The 27598-nt window shown below is 39.4% G+C and overlaps 2 protein-coding genes across 7 annotated transcripts in view; one reads left to right on the plus strand and one right to left on the minus strand.

The window, feature by feature from the left end:
• The window catches only part of ACMSD (aminocarboxymuconate semialdehyde decarboxylase), a 47572-nt gene extending 29676 nt beyond the window's left edge, over positions 1-17896 (minus strand). For 2 of the 5 annotated variants that reach the window (XM_069780830.1, XM_069780827.1), the window contains exons 1-2: positions 17784-17896; positions 4773-4880 (exon numbers count right to left, since the gene is read on the minus strand). In XM_069780830.1, the coding sequence (XP_069636931.1) occupies positions 4773-4811 (39 nt within the window). In that variant the 5' untranslated portion in view covers positions 4812-4880; positions 17784-17896. Of the gene's footprint in view, positions 1-4772; positions 4881-12497; positions 12555-17783 lie in introns of all 5 variants that reach the window. The other 3 variants (XM_069780826.1, XM_069780834.1, XM_069780828.1) reach the window with 3 other exon arrangements.
• Positions 17614-27598, plus strand: part of TMEM163 (transmembrane protein 163) — a 105664-nt gene continuing 95679 nt past the window's right edge. Inside the window, exons 1-2 of one of the 2 annotated variants that reach the window (XM_069780838.1) lie at positions 17632-18429; positions 23670-23789. In XM_069780838.1, the coding sequence (XP_069636939.1) occupies positions 18279-18429; positions 23670-23789 (271 nt within the window). In that variant the 5' untranslated portion in view covers positions 17632-18278. Of the gene's footprint in view, positions 18430-23669; positions 23790-27598 lie in introns of both variants that reach the window. The other variant, XM_069780840.1, reaches the window with a different exon arrangement.

Consider the following 27598-nt stretch of genomic DNA (forward strand, 5'->3'; position numbering starts at 1 on the left):
CAAGGGACTAAGATGAAACCCTGGCTCCCAGTCAGTGTTGGCCAAGTGGTTGGCCATGGCTTTAGACTGATGCATTTACTGAGTTTCTGAGAGGCAGGAATATTGATATTTGTAAATTACAGCAGTGAGCGCCAAAGCAAAGACCTTTCCAACTATGCAGATGTTTATGATGTAAATGTTTAGGGTTTAGTACTGCAGCTGCATTTACTCATTCATCTGGAGGATGGCGCTTGGCAGAGGAATGCCTCCACAGATGATTTCTGGAGCCTGCTTTCACCTGCTGAGTTTGGATACAAATATTTTTCTATCTTTTAAGTACCAGGATTTATTTCTCCACATACATTAATTCCAAGATTGGATTTATGCCTCAAAATTGTTTCTTTTGAAATCCACAAGATATTAAAATTATAGACTTGAGTGAGAATACAGGTCAGATTATCACAGGAATTAAGAAAGATCCAAATATTGAACCTTTCACTCATTCCACTTCTTCCACAGAAGCCGTATCAGCAGTCAAAGCAAACTTTTGGCCTACTGATTACCACCTTAATGCAAACATCTCACAGAAAATCCTGTCAGTTGGAAAAAATACCGTCTGTTGCTGGGGGACTATAAGGAGATAGTCATGATACTCATACTCTCCCACTGGTGTTGTCCCTGAGTGAAGACTAGCACTATGGAGGATTACGTGATGGTTAGCATTACTTCAAGCAAATCTAATATGAATACTGCTGGAAGCATTGCTGTGTTGTCTGGTCGAAAGCGAATTTACAGTTAAATCAGAAGGTGATGCTACAGGTCAGACTGCATTTCTGTAACACAGAAGAGGCCATACTGCTGCTCCACAGACTCAGAACTGTTATTTAGTAAAGGTTTAAAGAATATCCTATTAGCAGTTCATAGTGTTAAGGTAACTTAATGAGTAACTGTTCAACACAAAAAAAGTATTACTAGGTAAAACAAGTTCCCTAGCAATTTGATTGAAAAGTGATATCCAAACTGCAAAATTTTGACTAATGTGTTAACCAGACAGCAAAATTGGTACGTAATTTCTTTGCAAATTATCTGATCATTTCTTTACTCTTCAGCTAAAGTGATGTTGGAAAGGACCTTTAAGATCATCGAGTCCAGCCGTAAACCTAACGCTGCCAAGCCCATCAATAAACCATGTCCCTAAACACCACATCTACACATCTTTTAAATATGTTCAGGGATGGTGACTTAACCACTTCCCTGGGCAGCCTGTTCCAATGCTTGATAACCCTTTTAGTGAAGAAATTTTTCCTAATATCCAATCTATCACTAACCTTCTGTCTGAAAGTTGCGCCCCATCATTACTAGATGTAGCTCTCAACTCATCAGATGAATGTCAATAGATGAATATCCTTTTTTTTTTTTACACTGTAAGTCTTAAAAATAAAATCCCGGTACAAATAACAACTTGGTCCCCAAATGAAAGCTCTATTCCAAAATACAAAATCAAATCAGTAATCTTTCAAAATGCTTTATGCATTTCAATCTACTCTTGACTAACAAATAAGTTAGAAATATGCAGTAAGACATTTACATAGCAGGTAAAAAAGCATAGTTACATACATGGTTGATGTGCCCACTTATTTCAAGTCCTAGCATGACAGTGGCTAGGACTAGGATTACTTTAGTAAACCAACCATGTAAAGCAACATAAAACTGTGTATTAATAACACAGAACACCTCTAGAAATAATGCTTCAGCTAAAAGAAAAGTTCTGCAGATCCTGGTTACTCTTACAAATAACTATTATCCCAAAGCCAAATCCATCACTGACTAGAAAACTCAATTTGGTGGGCTTACACCATGATTGAATTCAGTCACCCAGCTCTGATAATTTTATTTTAGCCTGTGAGTTCCACAAGTGGAATAGGAAAGAATATTACCTGTTGTATTGGCTTTTCTCCTTTAGAAGGCTACTCATTAACATTTTTACCATGGCTTTTAATAAAGATTTTTTGTTTCCCCAATAAGATACCTACAGTCTGCCTTTCCTGGGGAGTGTTCTATTCTAAATGGAAACATATGCTTTGATTCATGTTCACCAATAAATATTTAAATTCAAGCTTAACTTTAAAACACAGTAGGACCACTAGAATTGGTAGCACTACTAAGTTAAGCACATGCTAATAGCTGCATTCATACCTGAGTGTTCACCTCAGTCCTGCTTATATTTACATGCAACAAGCTCTACTAACTATTATATGCACACAAAGAGAGCACAGAAAGAGTGGTTTCACAATTTATACTGAAAGCACTGTGGAGTGAGTCCAGACTGCTAACTCAGGGACTCCACTGAGGAGTCATTTTGGTTCCATATACTCTAGGAAGCATAAAAGCTCCACCAAGTTACAGTCTTAAAGTGTGTGTTTTCAAAAATGATTCAGTAAATTTATACTATGGTCACAGGTAAACAATCATGTTATCCATTTTAAAAAACAAACTTCTTTTCACTGAGAAGCCTGTAAGGTGCACTTTGATTTACAATTTGTGCCATACAAAATCCAGACAAAAGACTTAATCCAATGCAACTGCTGATGTATGTAGAACTAACATTGCAACTTGAATTCTTTTCTCAACTATCATACTCAGTTTTCCTCTTGGGAAAAAGCAGGTACTGTCTTTTTATTTTTTAATTCCAACTTTTGGAATTTAACAACATCCTCTCAGGATGAACAACCTTCTTCACAATTACTAGAAAAGATCCATGACTTCCTGGCTATGTTTAAGTGTGCTTTACTAATTTGCTTGATTTTTTTTTTTTCTTTATTTGCTGAAAAAGATTAAGAAATTTGCACTTTCTTGGTCACGGCTACAGCCAGGACTATACTGCAGATACATCAAAACATCTGTGTTCACTTCTGAGTGTGAAGCTCATAAACAAAGCCACTTCCTAAATCAGATGTATTTTCGCCTTCAGGACATTGCTACTCATCTCAACCTAATATTCCATGTTAACTTTTTTATGATCTAAAAATATTGCAGGTGTTTTTGAAGTACTCATTATAATTAACCATTTTGAACCCAACAGAAAGCCCGCTGAAGTCACCAGGAAACCCAGTCATTTCAGAAGATATATATCAAGCAATGGTTCAAAAAGTAGTTTTGAGCCACTGGGAAGACAGATGAATTTAAATGAGGAATTACAGGTAAACTTTGCCCAGAATTCAGTAATTAAATGCAAGGGCAGTTTAGAATGCTGGTTTTGGATTATGTCTGATTGCCCATGTCAGTATGGTGCCTCAAAAAAGAGAACTACATTATAAATCATGAATTTGTTAATAATATTTGGGCAGTTCACTGTGAATACTACAGGCTGCAATTTGTAGTGCATTAAGTGGAGCACCAAGCAGTGATTGCAATATAGAGCACTTATTTCTTATTGACTGAAATGGATTTTGCCTGCGGTAAGTGACGCAAGCTTGTGCTGTTTGAATTTGTAGCTGACGCTGCAATGTCAAAGTACAACTGGGTTGAACTGCTGCTAAGTACGGTGGATCTGTAATGAATGTTTTATTCATACAATCTGCTGGTTGGTGAACGGGTCTTCTAAAATTCCTTTGTCTCTAGTGATGCAGCATTTTTAGGAACAGAAGAAAATACATGCTTCCAAATATCTATTTTTCTAACACACTTGCTCATCTCCGCTGTATGTTCCTAAAAAACTGGATATATTAAAATCTCCTCGGGGCTTGAAGTGCTACCATTTGGATCACAATGTAGAATACACACTTCAAATACTAGGATTCGTATGTTGATTTTCAGCAAATGCTCACCACTTACCAAATAATAAAAGAAGTCCTTGTCACTAACCTTTTTCATACGAAAATCTGCTACTTAGTAATAAGATTTGATATCATTTGTAAAGCTCTCAAGTTTTGGATCCTAGTAACAAAATACATGTGCTTATAAAAATTAACCAATAATACATTAACAATAATTAATTTCTAATATTACTAACAAACTAAAACCTACATTCAGTCTCTTAATCTCAAGTGACAAAAGCAAACCAGTTGCTCTAATTCAGTGGAACTAACCCATACTTGCAGTTTGTAGGCGCAGTTTGCAGGCACTTCAACAATATAACTGAAATATAGTTAAATGACTTCTTAAATTAGTCTGTTTTATGTGGTTCTCTGTAGTTCACTCAAAACCTCAGAATTTGTTTCTTACCTGTATTACTATACTTTGTGCGTGCTGCCTCTTTCAGGAAATAGCAAAGGAGGGCCACCACAGCAAGATGGACCCTCTGCTATGTTCCCATGGAGACTTCATATTTAATTCTTTTATTGGTTTGTTGGGGTGGGGGCAGGTTGTTCTTTTTTTCCTAACACAAAAGCTATGTACACTGTAAGTATGTTTTGACCTTTGGGAACCAGAAAAAATAATGTTCAGACATCAATGTCTGGATGCCTATAGTTAGGTCCAGTGGAATCACGAGTTTATCAAGACCTGTGCTGCCAGGAATGAAACAGGATCCCCTACCGAGCCAGTTGTGAATTATTTGCTCCTGCATTCTCTTCCCTCCACAGCCTGGCTGTTGGTCACTGACTAGAAGTATAGATACTATTGCAGGATACTACTGCAACTCCAAACATATGCACCCCTCCTCTCTAGTTTGTGGTGCCTCCCTCTGTTCATAGCAAAAACCTAGAGAATAGCATAGCCCCCAGGTAAACGCAAGATCTTGCAAGAACAGAGCACAAGCTTGAATTGGTTGGAATAAGTAAATGGTCCCATACCTCAGTGTGACAGGAGGTGACAGACATTACCACCAGCATTATGTTGTGTTACAGTCTCCATCATACAGCAATGTACCTGCGAGCAGAGTCTGGCCTCTGCAACATGAGCTGGGGGATTAAGAAAGGAGAGATTAGTGTTAGGAAAAAGATGGATGATGCCTGTCCAAAATTTCCTGCCACCCCCCCTACTGATGTAGGCTTCCAAAATGCTTAATAGCTTAGTGGTAGAAGGCAGGTATCATGACATATTTTTTTATATCAGTGTTACAAAAGAGTTGAATCATATTGACCATCACAGGCAAATACAAACCATAAACACTTCTATGTCATATTGCATTATCTACAGCCATGCACTGCATAGGACAATTAAAATTATAGTTTATTAAAGCTCAGGAGGTAGCATAAGTAAAATAAAGTTTTAAATAGAAAACAGAAATAGTTTAACGGCCTGAATTTATGGCAATGTTTTTTGCTAAGTTTTTACAAGTGGCATTGGTATGTCCTCTTCACAAAAGCCCAACTCAGAAACAACCTTAAGTGCAAGCTTAACAATTTTTCTATTATGTGTTCAACCACCATGAGAATTTAAAAGACCTGTTTAATACTAAGCTAGTATTTATGTGTTTTCTTGGCCTTGGATACTGTTCCATTATTGGCCCAGGCTAAGTGATCTGATTTGTCCAGCTTGTATTCTATACTCCTTCTTACAGTTGAATGTTATTATATTAGATTACCCATTTCCAGCCTGGAGCCTCTTACATTCCACATAAAGAATCAAGGAAAAAGCCAGCTCAGAATATGGAATGCAGGGAAGTGTACCCTAGATAACATGTATCTGTTCAGCAATTTGATGAGCCCTCTTTTGTGAATACTATCTCTAGTTCTGGAAGACAAGGTTAAAACAAAGGACCACTCTTCTCTTCCTCCAGAATACAGATTTAAAATTAATACCCATGTACCTACACACACTAGCATGCATAAAAAAATCAGCAAGCTTGGCATGAAAGATTTGGGCCTTCCTGTCACCCCATTCTTCTCACTCCGTGGTTCCTCTTTTCTTCCACCTCTGGCTTTGCTATCTGCACCGGTTTCATTTCCTCCCTCTTCACCCCCAAAACCACTAGTCCTGCTTCTTTGCTTCTCATACCAAATCCTTGCCATTGCCTCCTTGCTGCTGGGACTGTCAATTTCTCCTCATCTAGTCACGACAAATCTTGGGATTACTGGTCAGTTCTCTTGAAGGTATTACACCTTTGCTGAACACCTGGCAGTGTTCAAGGCCAGGTTGGATGGGGCTTTGAGCAACCTGCTCTAGTGGAAGGTGTCCCTGCCCATGGCAGGGGGCTTGGAACTAGATGATCTTTAAGGTCCCTTCCAACCCAAACCATTCTATGATTCTAGAAACCTCACTCTTGAGCACCACATAATTTTGTAAGGGATCGCTAATAGTTCATTTAAGCTGGGTGGAGGAAACAACAGCGTATCTATATTTAAAACTGCAGTGATAAATTATACTGATAATCTATCCTGAATTAACTACTAAATAAAAAAATGCTCATATGGGCCTCTTTATTTAAAAGCAATCTTCAGCATTGCAGCTTTACTTAGGACACTTCCTATCACTTCAGTTGAAGCCATGGAGCCAGAAAGGAAGCAATTTGCAGCACTGAAGTCGCTCTTTAAACATTAAATGCAGAAAAGGTTGGAAGAGTTTTCCTTCTAAAAGGCGCACTGCACACAGGATCAGATATTGTTGCCATGGCTGGCTGACTTTATTGCTTTGAGTAAATCCATATTTGATGCATTAAGGATGGATTGGGTTACTGTCAGGTAGAAGTAGGTCAAGTGATTTTTAAGCCACAGTCCTTTCACTCTTGCATAGAATAAGAGCAAGCACAACAGATAATTTATTTTTTAATCTTTAGCGTGTGCAATTATAAACTCATAAATTAACATGCCGTTAATGCATAACGCCATCTAGTGGAAAAATCAACAAGTATAGATGCAACAACTCTGTAGATAACCCATGCAATATGAATTTAATTAGTGTTGTAATCACTTCACAGTTTTAATACTGAATTAAGTTTAAAGCAAAAGAACTATAACTTAACTTTCAAAACCTCCATGAAACAAGATCTTCACAAAATTTAAGTATCTTCCAAAGATATTTATCCTCACAGTTAAGATACACAAAACAATCTCAGTGAACTTGTATTTATAATGATTGTAGGATGTGAAACAGACCTTGGAAAGCTCTTGATTTTCTTTCCTAATTAAATTTTATTTAGAGATTGAATTTTTTTGTCAACAGAATGACATACACTTCAAGCTAATAAAGGAGACAATTCAAAGAAGTTTATTGATACATCAGCCAGAACAACCTGTAATTCCAAAGAGTTTCAGAATTAATGATCTTCATCTTTATAACTATGAGGTCACTTTTCTATGCCAATAGATAGAAAAGGAAACAGTGAAAAAAAGAGTCTAGAAATCAAAGTTATATAAGGTAAAGGAAATAGGCTTGTCATAAAAAGATTAGAGTAGAACAGGGGCTTAGAAAGATTATCAGATAAGTAAAATACTCCATTAATAGCCCTTCTAAAATCAACAGGAAAGGAACAATCCAAGAGAAGGAAGTAATGAGAATTTTATCCTTCATAAAAACATAGCACTTGCCCTTTATTGGTCAATTAACCTGCTCTTAGGCCTGAAATAGCACTGTCTCTAAACCTCTGCACCTTTTGTGTCAACCTATTTTGATATTACTTATTTTATCATTTACTAGGTAAAACTTTACAGTTACATACCCCCCCCCCCCCCGATATTTATATTGGTTGAATCATACAAGTGTGGACCTGAAGGACCCTATGGAGATCATTTAGTTCAACTCTCTTCTCTGAGAAGGACTACAAGCACCACTATACCAGGTCAGCTGTGGTTACCTGTGGCTTTTTTTGCTAGCTGAATTTAGAAATCCTCCAAGGGGGAAGAAGATTCCACCACCTATCTCAGAAACCTCTTCTAGTGCTGCACTAACATCATACTGAAGAATATTTTCCTAATGGCCTATCTGAACCTCTCAAGACATAGTTTGACTATTGACCCAGGCTATCCATTCTTACAATGTTGCTTATTTTTCCTCTTCAGTTTTGAAAAGGGAAGAAGAACAAGCTATTCTATTGAAGAAGTAAAACAGATTTTGGACAGAAGAATAATGGAAAAAATGTATCTTATGGGCATGAACTGACTGTGTGCGTCCAAATTCTCAGTCTCCATGCAATGCTCAGGTAAATAACGAAGATAGTGCTGATGCACAGCAAAGCTGGGGAAGTGTAAGTTAAGAGCCAAGAAGGAAAAACCCAGATCTATTTTATAACTAAGTAACAACTATACTCAAGCACTAATAACCTCTGACAAGTATTGCCTAATGTAAGAAGTGCTTCTGGCTGCTCCTAGAGCAGTAACTGTGCTCCTCTTGCACAGGAAATGTGTAGCAGGTCTGCAAGAGTATTTTTGGGCTGGAACAGACAGAGTGAGGCTTTTATCTTTTTCACGTGTCTGTGCTATAATATTAGCCTACTTGTTAAAAGTTCAGCTAATTAAAAAAACGCGTCACCTTACCCCCTTGCATCTTGATCTCACCTTCATCTGAACAGCTGCTGACATGGATGGCATGGAGTACAGATGTGGACAAGGCACAGACACTCTATTACAATTCCAGACTTGAACTACCAAAACCCATAACCAAGCTCTGACATCAGCTACATCAGTTCTAGCAGCTCAAATCATCAACTGATAATGACCATCATGAGTGATGAAAATCATACATCCACCTGCAGTGCCAGGCAGAACTGTCAAGCCTCATACACTGAGCATGGACCCCAGGCAAATGCATTCCTGAGCAGTACTGCCCTACAGCCAAGTCCGTATTTCCTGTACTTACAGCATACTGCCATGGTTAACTGCTTACTAAATTCAGCTTGCCAGCCCAATCCATGATTCACTAACCAGCAGGGCAAGATACAGTGCTGGTAGATAGCATTATCAAGACAGCAACTAAATGCTTCTTTGTAAGCAACGAGGCGAGTCTCAAATGAAGAATTACATTTGTAGAACTTACTAAAGTGAAACTGAGGTGATTCTGGGAACTGAAATAAAAAACAAAGTTGAGTGCTCATGCCTTTTTTCCTTCTGTGAGCTGACTGCTGCAGAATTTCAAACTTTATAGAAAGAAATTATTTTCCTTGTGATGCAAAAAGGTCCTATCTGGCCTAAATATGGCTCATAGTTGATGCAACCTGAAAAGTCATTTTATGATGCATCTCCTGCTAACAAATTATACATGGAGATCCTAAATATGACAAAACCCAGACATGTGAAATGAAGACACTTTGGTACAAAGATAAGACAACGTCTATGGATATTTTTTTAATTAAAACAACGAATGAAAAAACCAGGCACTTCTAGACACACAAATCCTTCTTGAAGTCATGAAGACTGTACACCTAGCTACACTTTCTGAGCATAATAGTTGGAAATTAATTACACCAGTTGGTTTAATGAAGCATATTACTTCTCTTTACAGATCTTGCCTCGGTTTGCTTAAATTTGTAAGTACAACTATACCTAATTTGTATAGTCCAGTGACAACTGTGATAGTCAATGGATAAAGTAAAATGAATCCAAGTATGTAAACTTTTATCAGTAAAAGAAAACCTCTTAAAATATACATTTTCTAATAAAATGATGTGAAAATTAAGTGAAACTTCTGTGGCTATTGAAGCATCCCTGCACTCCAATACTGAAAATATATGTAGTCTTGATGGTGGAGAGGAAGCTGTCTGCAGTACTATATGACTGCCTGTCCCTTGATTGCTTTTAGGCACCATCAACAGCTTTAGAGAAAATTTGAAAGAGGCAGAAATTGAATCTTATCATAATCTGATTAAAATGTATGACTGACATCTCCCTCTTCCTTTTTGGTTACAGGACAATTTTGTTGCAGCAGAGGTTCAAAATTTCACTGACATTTTGAACTCCAACCTTCAATTGCCTTTAAATTTGAATTTTACTGGTTGCTTAAAAAGACACTCATAGGTGAAGTGTGTTTAACACTCTTCATTCTACAGAGAAAAGTGCCACTTCAATTTCTTAAAGATGCTCCTCTTCCTTGTAAAATTAGCAAATGCTAATAGCCACGTGCAACTCCGAATCACTGCTAAATGTAACATAAATGTTTTAGTAGGCTTATTAACCAACTACCCTATCCATTTTATATAAATTCAGATCAGACAGTATTCACTATGGATAGATAAATGTCAATATTCACAGTGTATTTCATCACGCTAGATCAAATGGAGATCCTTTGCTTTTGCTACTGCTGCATATGGAGAAAGGCTTGGGTGCAAGAGAGTAGAAACTTTTGGGTTTGAATACCACAAAAAAACGGCTCCCATTTCTTCTTACAAGAATGCCATGAATTATGTGTTTCACTCCCTTAAAATTACAAAAGGGATTGTCACTGTCTCCTATTTTTCCCATGGCCCACTGAAATTTTTACCTAAGAGGACGAGAAACAATGAATATATCATGAGAATAAAGGATGCAGAAACCTATTAAAACTGGTGTATATGTAGTTGACGTTATTTTTGCCTCTTCCAAAAATTAGTATCTGAAGAATGTAATCATTTTATCTACAGCATCTCCCATTAAAATTAACTATTCAAAGTCTAATTGCATGCCAGGACACGGGAAACTAAACAGACAAAAAACATTAAGTGGGTAACAGATTCCACTAGCTACTTGGGAATTTGATGTCCATCAAAACATAGAAGAGTTAAATGATTTAAAGTGTCAAACATCTGCTTGAGCAGATGTAAAAAAAAAGAACCAAACTGGCACACAATGAAATGAGTATAGTTTCCTGGTTATGAAGAACATATTTTGTAAAGTATTCATTTTGGCTGTGGCTATCATTCTTTTTTGAAACACTTTCTATAATCATCCTAGCTACATACTCAATTGGGAATGTGCAGAACCCTAGTTACAATTCACTTGGCATAAGAAAAGGATAAGATATTCTTTTCCAACTCACTAAACAATGTGGATTAGTTATTCAAAACAACACATAAATATTATCATATCATACATTTTATCAAACAACTCACAGCAAAAGTGACCTGTGGAGTACGTACTTACTAGTAGAGTATAAGCAATATAAATATTATTGCTGTAGATTAGTAGAAGGGTCATCCCCTCAAATACTTACGCATGGTCTTTTGATAAAAGATAAAAATACAGCAAGAAAAAAAAAGAAAGAAGAATTTAGTCTTTTACTGATGACACTAATTGCCAAGGAATAAGATATTAACCCAAATCACAAATTAGATTTTAAAATACCGGAAGAGAAAATAGACGAGTTGGGCACTATTCCCCATAAAACCTATTACATTTCTTTTCTGACACAGGCAAATCCCGTAAGTAAATGCAATTAGTCTCTTTTCTCATTAAATCCTTACCATCAAGGTAGGGATTATGACTGTTAATTTTTTTTTAATGCATAGAGTTAAATTTATAAACTATAAATATTTCACAAATGCGTTAAGTCTAACCTGACTAGGAAACAAACATATGTCTGCCTTTGGACACAGCCTTCTTAACAAAGCTTAGGTCTGACATGGTGGGAAAAGGCCTTGGTAGACAGGCACATCAGGAAGAATGGGCATTGGCTTGGCAATAGGAAAAGTGACTCAACCTGTGTATAATAAAAAGAATGTTTTGTGATTTCTGTAGTTTACTTCATGTCCCGGTTAATCATATAAACTTAATGGAAATTTGTGTTTAATTTTTTAAAAGATAATGGGAGAAAACATGAAGTTACACAAATACGATGGAAGTGTCTAGTCGTTAAGATGCTTTTGGATAGGAATTATCATCAAGTAATTATAAGTCATTGGATAAGTTTATTAGAAAACTATATTGACTTTTGCTTCCTAGGAATTTCCTAGCTTTCTTTTTTTCTTTTCTTTGATGCATAAATGAAATCTCAGCTACTTATACTCATGTCATCTATTAGACTATGGTTAGAGCCTCATTGGAAGAAGAAAGATCTCTCCACATAGCCTGGGAAGAGAGAATGGAAAGCGGAAAAAAAAAAAAAAGAAAAAAGAGGAAGATTATTACTTAAGTAACAGGTTGCTACCTCTTTAAAATTAAATTCCTTTTCCCTTCCATCTCTCTTCAATACTTGTGAATATTACCAATGAAATAAAGCCACTGTCAAATAAGTCAGTTTTACTCAGTAACATAAAAACTGGAAACAAAATGTCTTCAATGATACAAAGAAATAACATTGTTTGGAACAGAGGCATGTAATCTTGCAAGACTGCATAATATTTCTCTGAACAAAATAGTAAGTTCAGTTTTTGTGGGTAAACCTTTGGTTTCCTATATTTACATAGCAATTTTAACTCAAATTAAAAACAGCTTTTTAAATAGTTTCAAGGTGGAAAATGCTCACTGTGAAGAAGCTTTTTCAAGATCCTCTGATCACTTTAAGATGACATATTTTGCATCCTATGTTTTTATTCCTCCTTTGTTGCCACAATGGAATTTATTAATGCCTGTAGCTCTTGCTAGCTTTGGCATTTTTTGCAAATATGATCCTGCAACAACATCATATAGAGGAAGAGTAGGTGCTTATGTGAGGTGTCATCAATTACTTACCAAGGTCACCGCATGCTGTATTCTCTGGGAATAATATTATAGGCACTTTTTCATAGCCTGAAGGAAAAGATACTGAATTATCATATTTTTTTCAAAATAACATTCTGATTATTTTTGACCCACGTTAATATTCAGTCTAAAAATGCCAAGAAGAGAGATGATTTCAATTTAAACTCCATCTAACCCAGTGCAAGAGAAAAACAGTAAAGGACCTACATACATTGGATAATAATTTAAGCATGCTCTGCAGTTTAAAAATTAATGTAGCATTGTTGTACTAACATCATAATTATTGTTTTATTTCAAATTAAAAAAATAGAGTGACTAATACTAGGCTGAGAGGTATCTAGACCAAGTTAAAGGAACCTAGTGTAGAATTTCTCATCTTGTTGACCACTGAACACACTGTGGGACTACAGGTGACCTACAAAACAACAGCAAAATATATATCTGCCTCTGCCTACGTGCCATCAAGTAAGCCAGCAAACAAAAAAAAATTAAAAAACATCCTACAAAATGTAGCCTAATTTGTATTTGTTTGTAAAAGAAAACTATGGTAGCAAATATTGCACAAGATGATCAAGGGACTATTAAAAGAAAAGATTAGGTTCATGAAAAAAGGCTGTGAAATACAGAATCTAGAGGTTTTCATCACTAACGAGACTTATTTAATCTATTCATTTCAGCAGAGGACGTGTCTAAATGGCAAAGAATGATATGAAGTATCTTTCCATCCCATCCACACAACAGGCACAAAATGGTAGCTGTCATGCAAACTATCAGAGCATTTAAACGGCATAAACACTTACTCAAAGGTGTTGCCTTTAGGAATATCAGGGTAAATTACTCTCAGACTTTGGTCCTAGAGGAGTAACACTGAAGATGATCTATAGTGATGACCTTTACAGGACCGATGTCTGCCTGTCCATTTAGAATTGGATTGGTACTTGGTTTTGTTTCAGATGTGTCTCCCATAAAACTGAACAGGGATGCCATTACCTCCTGCTGTTATTCCACGAAAGGCATACTGATGAAAGTAAGAAGTGAGCATTTTTGTTTGAATGTCAGGCATGAGACGTCAACAGACCAAACTAATAAACCATCCTGGCTTACACTAGCACTCCCTGATACTGCAATACAATGCCAGTGACAAATATAGTATTTTGTTGCCAGATAAAGGCAGTTTTGTGTTTAGTATGTGTATGAAACACAACCCTGCAAACAAAATAGTGAACAGTGACAGTATCATTATCTGACTCTTATGCCTTTAAACATACTAAAAAATAACCACTGGGCCAGCTGACCAACTCCTTCCAAATATGCCAATAGTGCTCTTAATTTAAGTGCTGCGCTTAAGATGATGGTCAATATGGAACACTGACAAGTTAACATCAATGAAATCAAGCAAAGTTCCTTCTCAGGAGCCTCTGGACGCACCATTGTGTTCTGCTAATTTGAGTGAAAACATTCCAGTCAGTAGTGCTAAAAAGAAAAGGAAAACCAAGAAGTCCGGAATAGATGCAGCTCTCATTTTTGGAACGACAAACGAACATAGAGTGTTAACATATCCAAACTTGCTTACAATGAAAACAGATTTATTTCAGCTCCACATAGACTGAAGAGGAATAAGAAATATTGTGCATTCATATAGTGACTACTATCTCACTGATGGACCAGGACCTGTTTTGCCATTGTCACCCATTGGTTCTACTTTGACTCTACATGATGCAATAGCACCACATTCTTTCTGCCTTTTTGCACCATGCTACTCTTTGTCATCACATAATGGGTGCTGATGGTAGCATGGAAATAATGTTTCAGTGAAACAAAGGGACTGTAACTTAGAAAACCAGGCCAACCTACTGGCAAGAGATCGCTTATTCCCTCAGGAAAATGCCTACCTTAGAAAAGAATAAAATGATGGACCTAATCCAATTTTCACCAAATATAATTGAAACTCTTTCTCTGACATTGCTGAGAGTTAGGGTGGGCCTGGAGGAAGAATCTCAAATCTGACTGATATTTTTCATTTATTCAATAGAAGGAAGGAGGAAGGGCAGAAAGAAATAAAGAAAAGAACCACCACAAATAACCACAGCAAAACCAGACCACAGACAATCCAGATGAAGAAAAACATGAGAAGTTCTCTTCATTGCTGCTGGCTGCTCTGGATGGCACAAGAGACCTCCATCTTGTTTGGAATCACCTTTCTCTGGAAGTCTAAATATTATGGAAATTACAGGCAGTTCTAGCTGGGAACAAAGTTCTGCAAGTGTGTATTAATCTTGCAGTAGCTATATATAATACAGGATGGCATCAGTCTATTTAAATTGAATCCAGAGATGTGGTGCTTTTTTTTTTTTTTTTTTTTTTAAATTGATTGTAGCTTCTCCTTATTCATATCCAACAAAGGGAGGGTTGAGGGGCCAAGAAATAAAATCATATAATAATATAACTATTAGGGTCAGGCCTTTTTCTCTTCATTGACTTTGCCCACAGGCTTCTTAAACAAGAAGTCCAACAGGGCTGGAAAATAGGATCCATGTCTTTAAAGCCCTAGCCCTACATCTTTATCCAGTGGAATATATTTTGGGTGAAAGAGGTGTCATGAGAAATAAGAGGCAATGCTGGAAAGCAGCTTCCAGCTGCTATGATATGTTCTTTCTGCTTCTTAGTAGCTAGCTTATATAAATAATGGTCTGATCTGAAAGGCTCTTCATTGTGGATCCGCTTAATGTTTTGAATTTGTATTTGCTAAATGCAGAATATATCCCTTCTCACATGAGGACATGTTTGGAAGCACTGAAGAGAGTCATTTAAAAGAAACTGTAATACTCTTTGCAAGCCTCATATTCTTTGCTATACCCTGAACACTATAGCATTTATACAGAGACAGCTGCAGCCCCTGCCAGACACAATTTTATGTAAGAACAGCAATTGAGAACAACTGAAAAAAAAAAAAAGGAACATATTAAATTTTAAAACTCGTGGGTTGGTGTTCCTAGTTCCTGTTTTTCTCCAAATCATTTGGAAACCTACTCCTTTCACCTCCTTTTAAAGAAATGGAATTAGGAATCTCCAGGCACTTTGCTGTTGGGTTGATTTCTGGAAGTTATAAGAACACCAAAATAGCTTAGACAGACTTACAGAAAGGAGGTAGTGTCCAATGGGAGTCACTAGTCAATTTTTCATTTATGCAAGGAATAAGAAAGTTCCTACTGGAACGGATCAGATATGGACTTACCTCCCTAGAAGAGGAAGGATCCTGCAATAATTGCATTAGGGACCGTTATATCCGTTGCAGCAATTTCAAGGGACTCTTCGTGGCTTGTAGTGGATGCACTCTGCATGGGAGAGTGTCTCCCCAAACTCACTCACCAAAGGTTTCTGTATCCCTGCCAGGTCCTGAAACCTGATTTGGCCCCAATCCCTTGTCTCTGACCAGGTTACAAAACTGGTTCTACTCCTTTAAGGATTCTCACTTTACAAACACATTTTAAGTGATAGAGACATATGACAATCTATTATTTATGGCAAGTAACAAAAGGTAAGTCTTTTCTACTTTTCATTTCTCTCTCACATGTATACACATACAGATCTTGTCTCATATCTCACAGGTTCAAGGTCATCAGAACTTAATAAACAGCCTGTAAAGAAGATAACAGTATTTGTTTTATGGAGTTACTCGTTTCCAATCCCTCCCAACTCAGCCCAACCCCCAAAAGCAACACTTTCCTCAGAAGAACTCACTTGTGTTAGCTTCTGCACCCCAGAACCTCTTTTGACATTAACATCAAATAGCCACTTTGTAATTTAGTATCCATTACATAAGGGAAAATACTTTCAGCATTGCATATGTTCATATTAATGCTGATCCAACTAGAAGAGTGAGAGCTCTGGGATCACAAAGCAGGGTAGGATAGCTAAGGATGAAGATGAAATTTAGGTGAGAGGCATGAAGACTTCAACATTTCATGTAGTAGGTACGGTAGATTATACACAAAGAAATCATAAGATTAGGTAAAAAGCAAACACCAATCCCTCACGCCACAACGGCCATCTCCATTCCACAGGGCTGCCAGAATGCCAATCAGTTTCTAAAACAATATTTTATGTCACTTACCTTAACATTTACTTATATTTACTTTTTTTCAAATAATTAATGCTTTAAAATACATCTGAAAAGATTTTGAAGGTTAGCATACAGCATTAAGAGGCATTTTTTAAAATTAAGATATTATGGTAGTAACGTTTCACTAACCATTGCCAAGTAGGTATTACTAAACTACTGCAAAACTTTTTTTAAGGCTGACATCAGCAAGATTCTGACAGTTTATAAAATCATATCCCTATGCTAGCATAAATATTAATTTCCTACTGGCCTTTCTATACTCGCCAAATTTGCTAATTTGCCCAAAGAGAAATGCAACCTGATCTTCATATAACTTAAATGGGTATTATATCCATACATATCAGCTGAGGACCCGGGCTGCAATGTCTAATTGTCTTCTGATATTTTCCTAGACTCAAATCAAAACACAATGCAGTTTCAAAATTTATCTGCATGCTAGTAAGCATGCAACTGAGAGACCATGGTAGCACAGAAAATGCTTTTGTTTACTTGCACCGCTCTATCTAGTCATTAGAAACCAGTGGAGAAGAAGCAAGCAGCTCAGGCTGCACAGATCTATCAGTAAAATTTTCCTTTTTTTTTTTTTTTTTAACGTTTCTGTTCTCCTAAGGTTTTAGTTTTTTCCCTACGTTCTTCTGCAGCCCTAGGAACGGCGGGTGAGTGACCCGAGAATGGCCCTGAACGCCAGCAAGTCTCCAGCTCTAATCCCATGCTTTGGCATGAGACTGCTGTACGTTCTAGGGCAGTTTTTAGGCTAATATTGGTAAAACCAACTGTCGGCGTAACAAAAGGTCAGCGCTGGGGGGTCCGAGAGGTGCGTATCTGTGGCGATTCGCCTCTGATCCTGAAAAAGGGCCACGGCAGAGGGAGAATGAGCAAATCCCCCAGGAAAGGGTCTTTACCTGCGTGAGGGGAGGCGAGGCGGACGAGGCCTTGCACCACAAGGCCAGCACCCGCAGCCCTCGTCGGGAGCGGCGAGAGGCGTTTGCCTCTCGCTCTGCTGTGCAAAGGCTCCGGGTTTGGACAGCCACCGGACAACCCTTGTCCCCGAGAGTCGGCAGCAGGAGGAGGAGGAGGAGGAGGAAGGCAGAGCCCGCCATGGCGAGGGGAGGCTGACAGGTCTCCCTCTTCCTCGGCCGGCCCCGAGGACGTACCTTCAGCCCAAGGTCCTGCCGCACCTTTCGCAGGTGCCTGCCGGCTCTCGAAGGCGAGGAGCCCCCGGCGGCGACTCACCACAGCCCTTCCCGCCACCTCTCCTGCCCCCAGCGCTCCCCTCACACGCCGCTCCGCACGGGGGCGAGCTGCCGCCCGGCCCCGGCGCCCGCCCCCGCCCCGCTGCGGAGCCGGGCTCCGCTCCCGCCGCCGGAGGTGCTCCCCGGGGCGGGGAGGGGAAGGGCAGCGCGGGGGGGCGGCACCGCTCTCCCACCTGCCCCCCCTACTCCGCCGCCGGCGAGGTTAGTGATGAGGCGGCCGCGGGGGGCGGCTGGCGGGGAGCAGCCGGAGGAGTTTGTTTGCTGCCTGCTCCCGTCTCCCTGATGCTCTGAGCCAGAGTCTCCTCCTCTCCCCGGGCTCGCACCCGGGCTGGATGCTCCGCTCGCTCCTCGCTTCGCTGCCACAGTCGCCAGCCGTTTCCCGCCGCCCCGCAAGAAATGGAGCCGTCCGCTGCCCCCCTGGACACCACTCCGGACCCCGCCATCGTGCAGCCCCCCGGGGCCAGCCCGCCGGTGCCCCCCCGGGAGCAGCAGGAGCAGCTGCGGATCGGGGAGAGCGGACAGTTCAGCGAGGGGCTGGAGGACAGAGGTGAGCACCCGCCCGTCCCTCACCCCGCACCCGCCTTCCTCCCTCCGTGGCATGCCCCACCACCTCCCCTCCGTCCCGAGACGCCTAACACCCACCCCCGACAGCTTTTCCTACACCCTCCCTGCAGCACCCTCACGCCTCGCTCTCCTGGACCCATGCCCTCCTCCTCCTCATTCCGCCACAGCAGCCCTTCCCGCCCCCTCTTCTTCAGCCCTGGCAGCCCCACACCGGCTCCTCTCCTCCGAACTGCCCCCACCAGCCGCTCTCTGCTCGCAGCCGCCCGCTGTGCTTCTCAGCACCCCGGTCTCCTCCGGACCCCCTTGCTGTCCCTCACACCCCCCCCTCCCCGCCGCAGCCCCGGCCTCCCGCCGTGTGAGGCCCCGCAGGCCCCTCTCCCGCCCTGCCCCTGCCGCCGCCTCAGCGCCCCCGGCCGCCTCTCCTCAGCCCGCTGCTGGCACTCGCTTAACATTCCCCCCCCGCACCGCCCTCGAAGCTTTTTTTTTTTACCCCTTTTTAGTTCTCGTACGAGCACCCCGCGACAGCTTTAAAATATTTTTATAAACTCTATTCCTGGCCGTTCCCACCTCGCCCGAAAACTTGCCTGCCTGCCTGCCTGGCGGGGGAGCGGGTGCTGGCGGGCGGCGGCACACGGCGCCGCTCCCGCTCCACAGGCGAGGGGGAGAGCCCGGGCTGAGGGGCGCAGGTGGCCGGCGGGGGCCCCGCGGGCTCCCGGGAGGGACAGGCAGTGCCGGAGGGTTTTCTCGCCGCCGAAGGGAGGGAGGGAGGCCGCTGAGGTTACCTGCCAGCGGGGCTTGTGGCAGCCGCCTTCCGAGCAGGGGCACAACGGGGCCTTTCTGTGGGGGTCTGCTACGGCCCTGGCTGGGTAGCGAAGTCAGGGCGGTTACCTCACTCCTTGTCTCCCTTCCCCTACCGTGCAATGCGCTTCCATATAACTCGGTTTTTAGTATTTGCCTAAATATCTGGCCAGGGATGGAAAGCTGCCTGCTTCCAAACCGTGTTACTCTTTAATGTGAAGCACGCCTATTTTGGACATCTGTTAACGATGTGTGAGGTGCTAGCTTACCTGCGGCCCATAAAGGCAGCTGCCATTTTAACCCTCCCCATTGCCTTGTCCTCCACAATGCCTCCAGGCTCCTCTTCCACACAATTTGTCTCCGTTTTTTATTTCACGTATAGGCTTTCCTTAGCCTTTCTATTGCCTTTACTTCCTTTCTCTTTTTGCTTTCAGCGTCCCCGAGTCCCTTTTGTGTTCTCGGTCTTAATCCTACATGTAACCCCCATATCCCCTGTTCTTTCCCCAGCTTTCCAAATGCCTGTGCTTGCTCACAAATCCTAGACACGAAGTAGAGAAGTAAGGGGGAAGAGCAGTCACCATCTTCCCTGACTGGTTTCAGTCACGTTGGGGCTGGGGACAGCAGCCCTTTTTCCAGGAGTACCCTCACTGTCGCCGCCAATGGCAGGGGACAGACATTGTGACTGGGGGCAATTTGAGGCTTCAGTTCTGTTTTAAATAACAAGAATCAGGAATTTTGATTATGGTTCAAACATGGAAGTTTGATTACAAAGATTTTTAATTTGTGCCCAGTATGACAGAACTGAAGATGAAAGCTGGCTCTTCTGGTATTAAGGGTAATTCCAAAAAGAGAGTCTGTTGTACCTAACCTTATCTCTTTCTAGGAGGGGCATGAGACTGAAGCTGCTGATTCTATTTCCTTCTCTGCCTTCACGCTCTTTCTGTGGCCCTTGCAGTAGATTTCTTTTAGCCTTCCCTACAGTCACCGATTCCATCTACCATTGTAGAGGAAAATCTGGTATGCTTTTTGCAGGTTGTCCCTGTTGAAATTGTTAGTCTGTCCTTTTAGATTGTACTTTTTCTTATGATCCTGTCCAATGAATCATAGCAGATCCAGTTATAGAGATGATACTTCCATGTTTGCTAAAAATAAAAACTAACCCTAAATTTTGGAACAAGATTATTTGCTCTTTAAGAGCCAGATCAAAATCAGTGATAATTTTGTGGATGGGTCCTTAAATTAACATCTTAGGTGAACAATTTTTCTATTAGTCTTATCTCTTCCACAAATTCTAACTTGACATTTTAAAATGATCCCTTAGCCAAATAGAAAAGTACTTCTGGTAAGTCAGCATATGGTAAAGAATATCCTAGAATCACTTCACAAATATGCCAAGCTTGTGTTCTGCAACTGTTAGACAGGTTTTTTCTCCTTCTGATTTTTTTATGGGAAGAAAATCTGTTAATATAGGAAGGTACTGAAAGATAAAGTAAAAATCCAGTGGATTTAACCAGCTCATCATCTCTTCTTTACCTTGAGGATACCTATGTGTTAAATAAATTAATGGCAATAAAATTACTCAGTATGTTGATTTCAGGGTGGAGGAATTTTATCAGTAGATGCTAGCTTTTTATTTTTGTAGCAATGCAGGCCATACCGAAAGATTATCTTTCAGCCTCCCATGGATGCTTTAAACTTGTTTTCTACTGGTCAGTGGAAAAAATATGGAGGTTTACCTTGTGAATTGTGTTGTTGCGTGTAAATTAAGGAGCTGCTGTTGCTTCTAAATAATTTTCATGCTATGGGCTTGGTAGTCACGTGAATGAGTTTGTATTTTTGTGTGCCGTCCCCTAGGACACTCGTAAGAATAATATGATCTTTCTCAGGGGTGAAAATTGTAGATACAAAAAATTATTTGAATTATTTTAGGAAGGAAGGGATCACATCTCTGACAGCTAGAATATGCCAGCCATTTTGAGAGAGAGAGAAAGACAAACACACACACACACGGCAGAAGTGGTTCAGTTTTATAAGGATTGCAGTCTCTGTCATACTGGACACGTGCTTGACATGTGAATAGTAATCAACAGTGCTGCACTAGCTATGGGGCTTATTATTAATTTCTTAATTTAATTAGGGTATTATTTGATTTGTAAGTATCCACTGTGTATGTTGGACTTCCCAGGTAATAGTGAGCTGTAGCCATGAATTATAGGATGTCTTTAAAGAAACAAACAGGTGAGGATGTCTGTCATTGTGATCCGTGTTTATTTGAGGTTTGAAATATTGAGAATCAAAACTTCACTAAGAAAACCTGCTTTGCTTTACATTCCAATAAGATTTGGGCTGTAATTTAAAATCCTTGGTTTGGGGAGGGGGCAGGAGGGGCGCAAAACGTGAGAAGATGTGTTTTCTCTATGGTTATATTAGTAGAAAACTCTCCTATATTTCAAGATGTATTGTTAAATTACCTCATATCAGACAGCAGTTAAACTGTGCATCATTATATGTAGTGGCAGAAGATAGGGCAAACATTGGGGAAAAAAAATATTTCTTCACACAAATGAAAGCGGGCTATATGACAAATAGCTGTGCAGTACTATCAGTAAAAGACTCAAACCCTTCAGAGTTGTCATCTGGTAGTTTTCATCTATTAAAGAAAGAACGCACGTAATAAGAAAGAGACATCATTTCAATATAGGGTCTAGTAATTCTCCTGCATGCAAGTTTGCAAATTGTTTTCCATTCATAAAGAGGGGAGTGTGTAGCACAAAAGTGAGGTAATATTTTAAATTTTCTAAAAACACAGTACAAGCATGAAATTCTCCCAGTGGCTTTCTGAACTACCATAAAGAAACTCTCTCTCCTTTATTGTAATTGAGGTGAAAAAAGCATGAAGAATTTTTCCAAGACAACGTGAATCCTACCGATTGTGCTAGGATTAGAACCAGTAATTTTGACAGACTTCAAGTGGCAGAATAAAATCCGGTGACTTGAATTGTTACCACCCTTGGATGCCTGCCCCTCTGCTGACACATTGCTGCCCCTGAGGCAGAGATGTCTGCTTCACTTCTGAAATGATTCCTAAACCATTGCAGTTTTCAGCCAGTATAGTACAGTTGGTTGAAGTCAGTATCTGTTAATGTTAATAAACTTGGTTAAACAAGGTGTGGATTCAGGAGTATACTAATAACCAGGTCAGGTGTCCCTGCCTTGAAAGTGGCAATAGCCATCAGAGAGAAAACTGGGGAAGGTGAGGATAGTAACAGCTTCAGCTGTTATGTTTTAATCTGCTGCTGAGTCTGCCAGAGCCCCTGTTCTCAACCCTTTGTCTAAGGCATTAGACCCGCTACTGAAAGGTTGTGCTATTAAACCAGTGCCCCAGTTCCATGCATTCAGTGCAGGCAAGTCCCTCTGAAAAGTGATCATCATTTAAGAGGAACCACCCACATTTTCTGGAGTAATTAATTAAGAAAGTTAAAAGCTATCAGGCATTCTCTCTAACTAAGCAGATTTGAGCTGGAACTTGCTGGTGAAAAAGAATGTATGTTTCAAATTAGATGAATATATTAAGCACAAAAGAATCTGGATGGGATATACAGAAGGCAAATATGTTAAATTCTGAATGCATTTTAAAAGTGGCTTAAGACTCAGACTGAGAGAATAAAAACCAAAGAATGTTGTTATTTTCTTTATTTTTAACCTGAATTCTTCTCTGTGATTTAAGATGAGTGGACAAAAGAATTCCACAAATTGAAAGCTTTAAAAAAGAGAGAAAGCAATCCCATTCACTTGTGTTCAACAGACTTCCGTGCTGATTGCAATAACGATAGAATTGGTTCTTCAGTTAGTTCTAGATGGGGATGTATTCTTACCTCACATGAAGGACGTTATGCTTCAAGAGGTTTTTTCAACTGTGATAGCTTCGATTCTAAGGTATGCCTGCTTCTACTTCAGTGCTCAATATGTGCAGTATATTCCTGTGCATCAGTAGGTTATTTCGCAGAGACTGGTGAGCACGAGTTTTTCTCCTATGTTAATTATGTTCAGGATCCTGAAGTTCTGAAACGAGTTTTGATCTGAGTGAGTATAGGACAGAGCCCTTTCTTGTGTAGATGTACAGGTGGAAAATGTAAGGGATGTGAATTTTGTAACTGCCCTACAACTGCAGTGCTCTTTTTAAGTGACTGATGTGTGGGTCTTTCTATGTGAAATCAAAACAACTTGTGTGTGCTCTCCTTGCTTACTCATATGTTTCTGGTGGCTTCATTCACTTAACCTTAATAATGTGAGCAGGATTTGATTCTGCATTGATTCTGTATGTAATATATAATGTAAATATATGATCTAGGTCTGAACTAACACAGCTGTGTTTTTAAAAGGAGCAATGTATTGTTCATACCCTCTTTGCTTATTGCTTATCAGGTTTGCTAGAAAGCAGTACGAGGCTAAAACCTCATGAAGCTCAAAGCTACAGAAAGAAGGCATTGTGGGTTTCCTGGGTCTCCATTATTGTCACACTGGCTCTTGCAGTGGCTGCTTTCAGTGAGTATTGGGAATATTTTAAACCTTCACACCTCTTCCTTTTTTTTTCTTTTTTCTTTTGGGCTCTCAGAATTTCTCTCTTTGTGGAAGCTTTCTCATGTTTTTTCTTTACAACTGCTAAAGAGGTTTTTCTCTAGACTGCCTGTGTCTGCATGGTGCTTATAAATTAGTAAAACTGTTATTTTTTTCTGCAGAGGATAGGGTTGTTGAAGGTCAGAGAAAGAAACAGGAGATGTTGATTCCTGTTAGCATTTATGCATGTGGAACTGTTCATTTTACAAAATAGTGTAAAAATCATTATGCAGTGGATTGCCTTTAACTAAAGAGGTCAAATATGACAAGTCTTAATCCACCTGGGATTTGTAGTGGGAACGCTATAATAAAGAATAGTGAATTGTAAGGGAGAAATATATAATTTATCTGTACTACGCTGACAGATACCCTAACACAATGCTAATCTGGAGGAGAAATACTAGGGTGTTTTTTTAAGCCAGTGTTTTTCTTTAAGTTTCAAGACATTTGCTTAGTTTACACAAAGAATTTGGAAAAAAACCCGAAACCACTTTTATATGGAAAAAATGAAATATATTTCTTTTATTTCACAACAGGAAAAAAAGCTACATTGTGTAAATAAAAATATATTTCAGTTCAATGCAAATTTTTAAAATACCAGCTTTCTATCTTGGTCAATTAAGTAACACTGCATTACTGTAAGGACAAAAAGAAATGTGGAATCTGGAACAAAATCTTTGCGATGGCATATTCTCTGTTTAAAAGAAGGAAAAACCAGAAGTGACTGAATTTATGTGTTTATATAAACAAAAGAAAAGCTCTGCCTAGGAGACAAGACATCTAGAGAGGTCTCAAAACATCATTCTTCAGCTTGATAAAGACAGACTTGCTTTTTTGTTGTTGGGTTTTTTTTTGGGGGGGGGAGGGAGGTGGTTTGAAGCTGCAGCAGCATGTGCTTTATTATTCTAATCTGCAGTGTACGACCTGCTGCTGGAAGTTGGTGTCAGCTCCCAGGAGAGATTATTAGAATCCGACCAAATGGTCTCTGAAAACTCAACATACATTTCTCAGAGTGATTTATATAGAAACACAGGTACAATAACTTGATTCAAAAAAGAGAAAAGAGAAGGAACACTTAAAAGCAGAATCTAACATTGTGAAGAATTTTAATGTTAAGAAGAAAGCAGGACATCTGAGTTTCCATTTTGTTCTGCTTCATGAAAATACAATAATCTGTCTTTGCTACTGAAGCAACATAAAAGTAAGTACTATGTTATAGAATAATTAACAATATAATTTTAGGGAATATTGAGAAATGGCTTAATTTTATTTTACATTTTCATTTGTCAGAGTTGCGAGACTTAAGTATAAAATGGATAACGAAACCACTCCATTTCTTTTAAAAGGGTCTTTTTTAAAAATTTTTCTAAGATTAGTTAGGTTATCTGAAAGCTTTTGTTTTCTGTTTTCCTTATTCATGGCAGTGTTTTAGAAACCCTACAAAAAAACCCAGCAGATAAGGTAGTCCTGCCTGGATATAATGTGACTGCATACTCAGTGGAGTGGATAGGCATTGAACTCAGGCATTGAAATTAGCTGTTAGTAGTTGACTAGTTATATGTCTTTGGAATGTATCTTTCCTTGTGGTTTGAAGGGGCTAAATTTATGAAAAATACAAGAGGAAGCAGCACACAGATACATATTAAATCTATATACACAGACTCTTAATAGACAGTTGACAGTTAACTTGTATGCCACAAAAACATTGCCAGGGCTTTTGATATGCTTAGTATTAAAACTTCTTAATCTTTGAGGAAAATATGTTCTTCTAGAATTGCTTTGCTCCCCCATGCAATTTCAGCAGTTCTACTCAGTTTATCATCTCACATTGGCTGCTCTCTTCCTTTGTGCTGTCCTTTTAGCAGGTTCCTCTAGCCAATCCATGAGTTGGGAGACATGCCAGGTGACCAGGGTTTGCTACCTGTTTGATATAAATGATGAGTTGTCACTTTGGGGTGTTTGACACTTCCAATTCTTTGTAGTCACCTGCTATTTAAAGTATCCTGTTTCTGTTTTACCCTTGTCTGTAATGGTAAAGTGTTAGCAGTACAGCCCTGACGTTCAATTTCAGTGAAAAATGGGGACCTGCTGTGCTAATTGTTGGGCTACACTGACTGTATTCTCACTACTGTTTCTGATTCCCTGATAAATTCTTCCTGTAAATTTCTGTTTTATCCTCTTACATGCTTCCAAAGACTTTATTGCAAGTCTATCTGCTTTTGCCGCAGCACATGATATAGTAAAGATAGTAGTAGGCCAGGGAACTGACATTACTTGATAACTGTAGTTGAAGAAATGGAGGACATGGAGGATAAGAAAAATACTAAGGGGAGTGATACCCGTGTACATGGTCTGTGTGGAGAGTGGGGAAGTGATTCAGGAGTCTCCTTTTCCAACCAAGTGTTTGTAACTAGACTACCTTTCCTTTTTTATGGTCTGCTCCCTCCCTTGAGTGCTGCCGCATTATTACCATCCTTGCTTTCAAGACTACTCTGTTTGCTTCCAAAGCTACATTTTTCCAGCATTAGAGTAAGTTGGAATGGTTTATCTTGACTGGTACGAGATGTTTGCTGTCGGTGGGATTATGATGATGCCCCAGCTGAACTTTCACTTGGTAATATTGAAAGAGATTGACAAATCTTATGTTGACCTGAATACACAAAGTAGTTTCCTTATTAGGTAATGATCTATGGCACATGAGGCATGAAATCCATTGATCTGAACTCTGTGTGTTAGACTTACTATTAAGAACCTGTGTATAGTGTATTATAAAAGTATATAAATTCAAATGATGATGTACCTATATACATGTCGTATATTTGCTACATAACAGGTGTATAGTATGTATTCTCTTTGGGATGGGCTGTTTGTGGCCTGACATATTGGAACGCAGAAGATGAAATGCTGGTGTATACATCAAAATGTGTTTGGTCTCTTTAGGTTTGGAAATCTAAACCAAGCTAGGCTGGATATGGAGCAGGATGTCTGCTTAAGGGAAAAGGAAATCATCATCTTTCATTCACTAATATTGAGAAGTAGGATTTACACAAACCATAAAATCAGCTTTTTTATTTAGCTGAAAGAACAGATCTCTTGCTATCAGGAACTTAATATACTGATTTTTACCACAGAAGTGCTGTACTTATAAAAGACCATTTGGAAGCTTTGGCTGCTGTCTCGAAATGCAGCTTCTGCACTCCGTGGTAATGGTTATGGTCTCACTGGCTTTGGATGCTGTTGAAGGTGTTGCTTTCCAGCAGATAGTTGCACACGGCTTCAGTAAAATCTTTATAGACTTAAATTTGTAAGATCCTTGAGGTCAGTGGAGCCCTATGGTATCATCTTTAGCAACTGAAATTTAGGCTTACTTAGAATCAGTTATGCATATTCTGACATTTGTGGTTTTGTACAATACTTTTATGGTCAGATACTGAGCAATGCCTGAGGAATAAGTTAATTTTGCTTTTCATTTTGATGCTGCCTGAAATTTGTATGTTTGTAGAATTCTTATAAAGAGTGGATTTACATTTTTATAAATATATAGTCATAAACTCATACAGGCATGATAAAAATTACTAAAATGAACATTAATTTATTCCTCAGCACCCCAAGTAAGTACTGGATTAATTATTTTGATATAATTATTTGTTTCTGGTTTACAATAATACAAGAAAAGAATGATAATACAATATGAACATATTTTTTTCAACATATATATGTGTAGTATAAGGCTGCAG

The sequence above is a fragment of the Haliaeetus albicilla genome, chromosome 4, assembly GCF_947461875.1.
Source record: "Haliaeetus albicilla chromosome 4, bHalAlb1.1, whole genome shotgun sequence".
In the NCBI taxonomy this organism is placed as follows: domain Eukaryota; kingdom Metazoa; phylum Chordata; class Aves; order Accipitriformes; family Accipitridae; genus Haliaeetus; species Haliaeetus albicilla.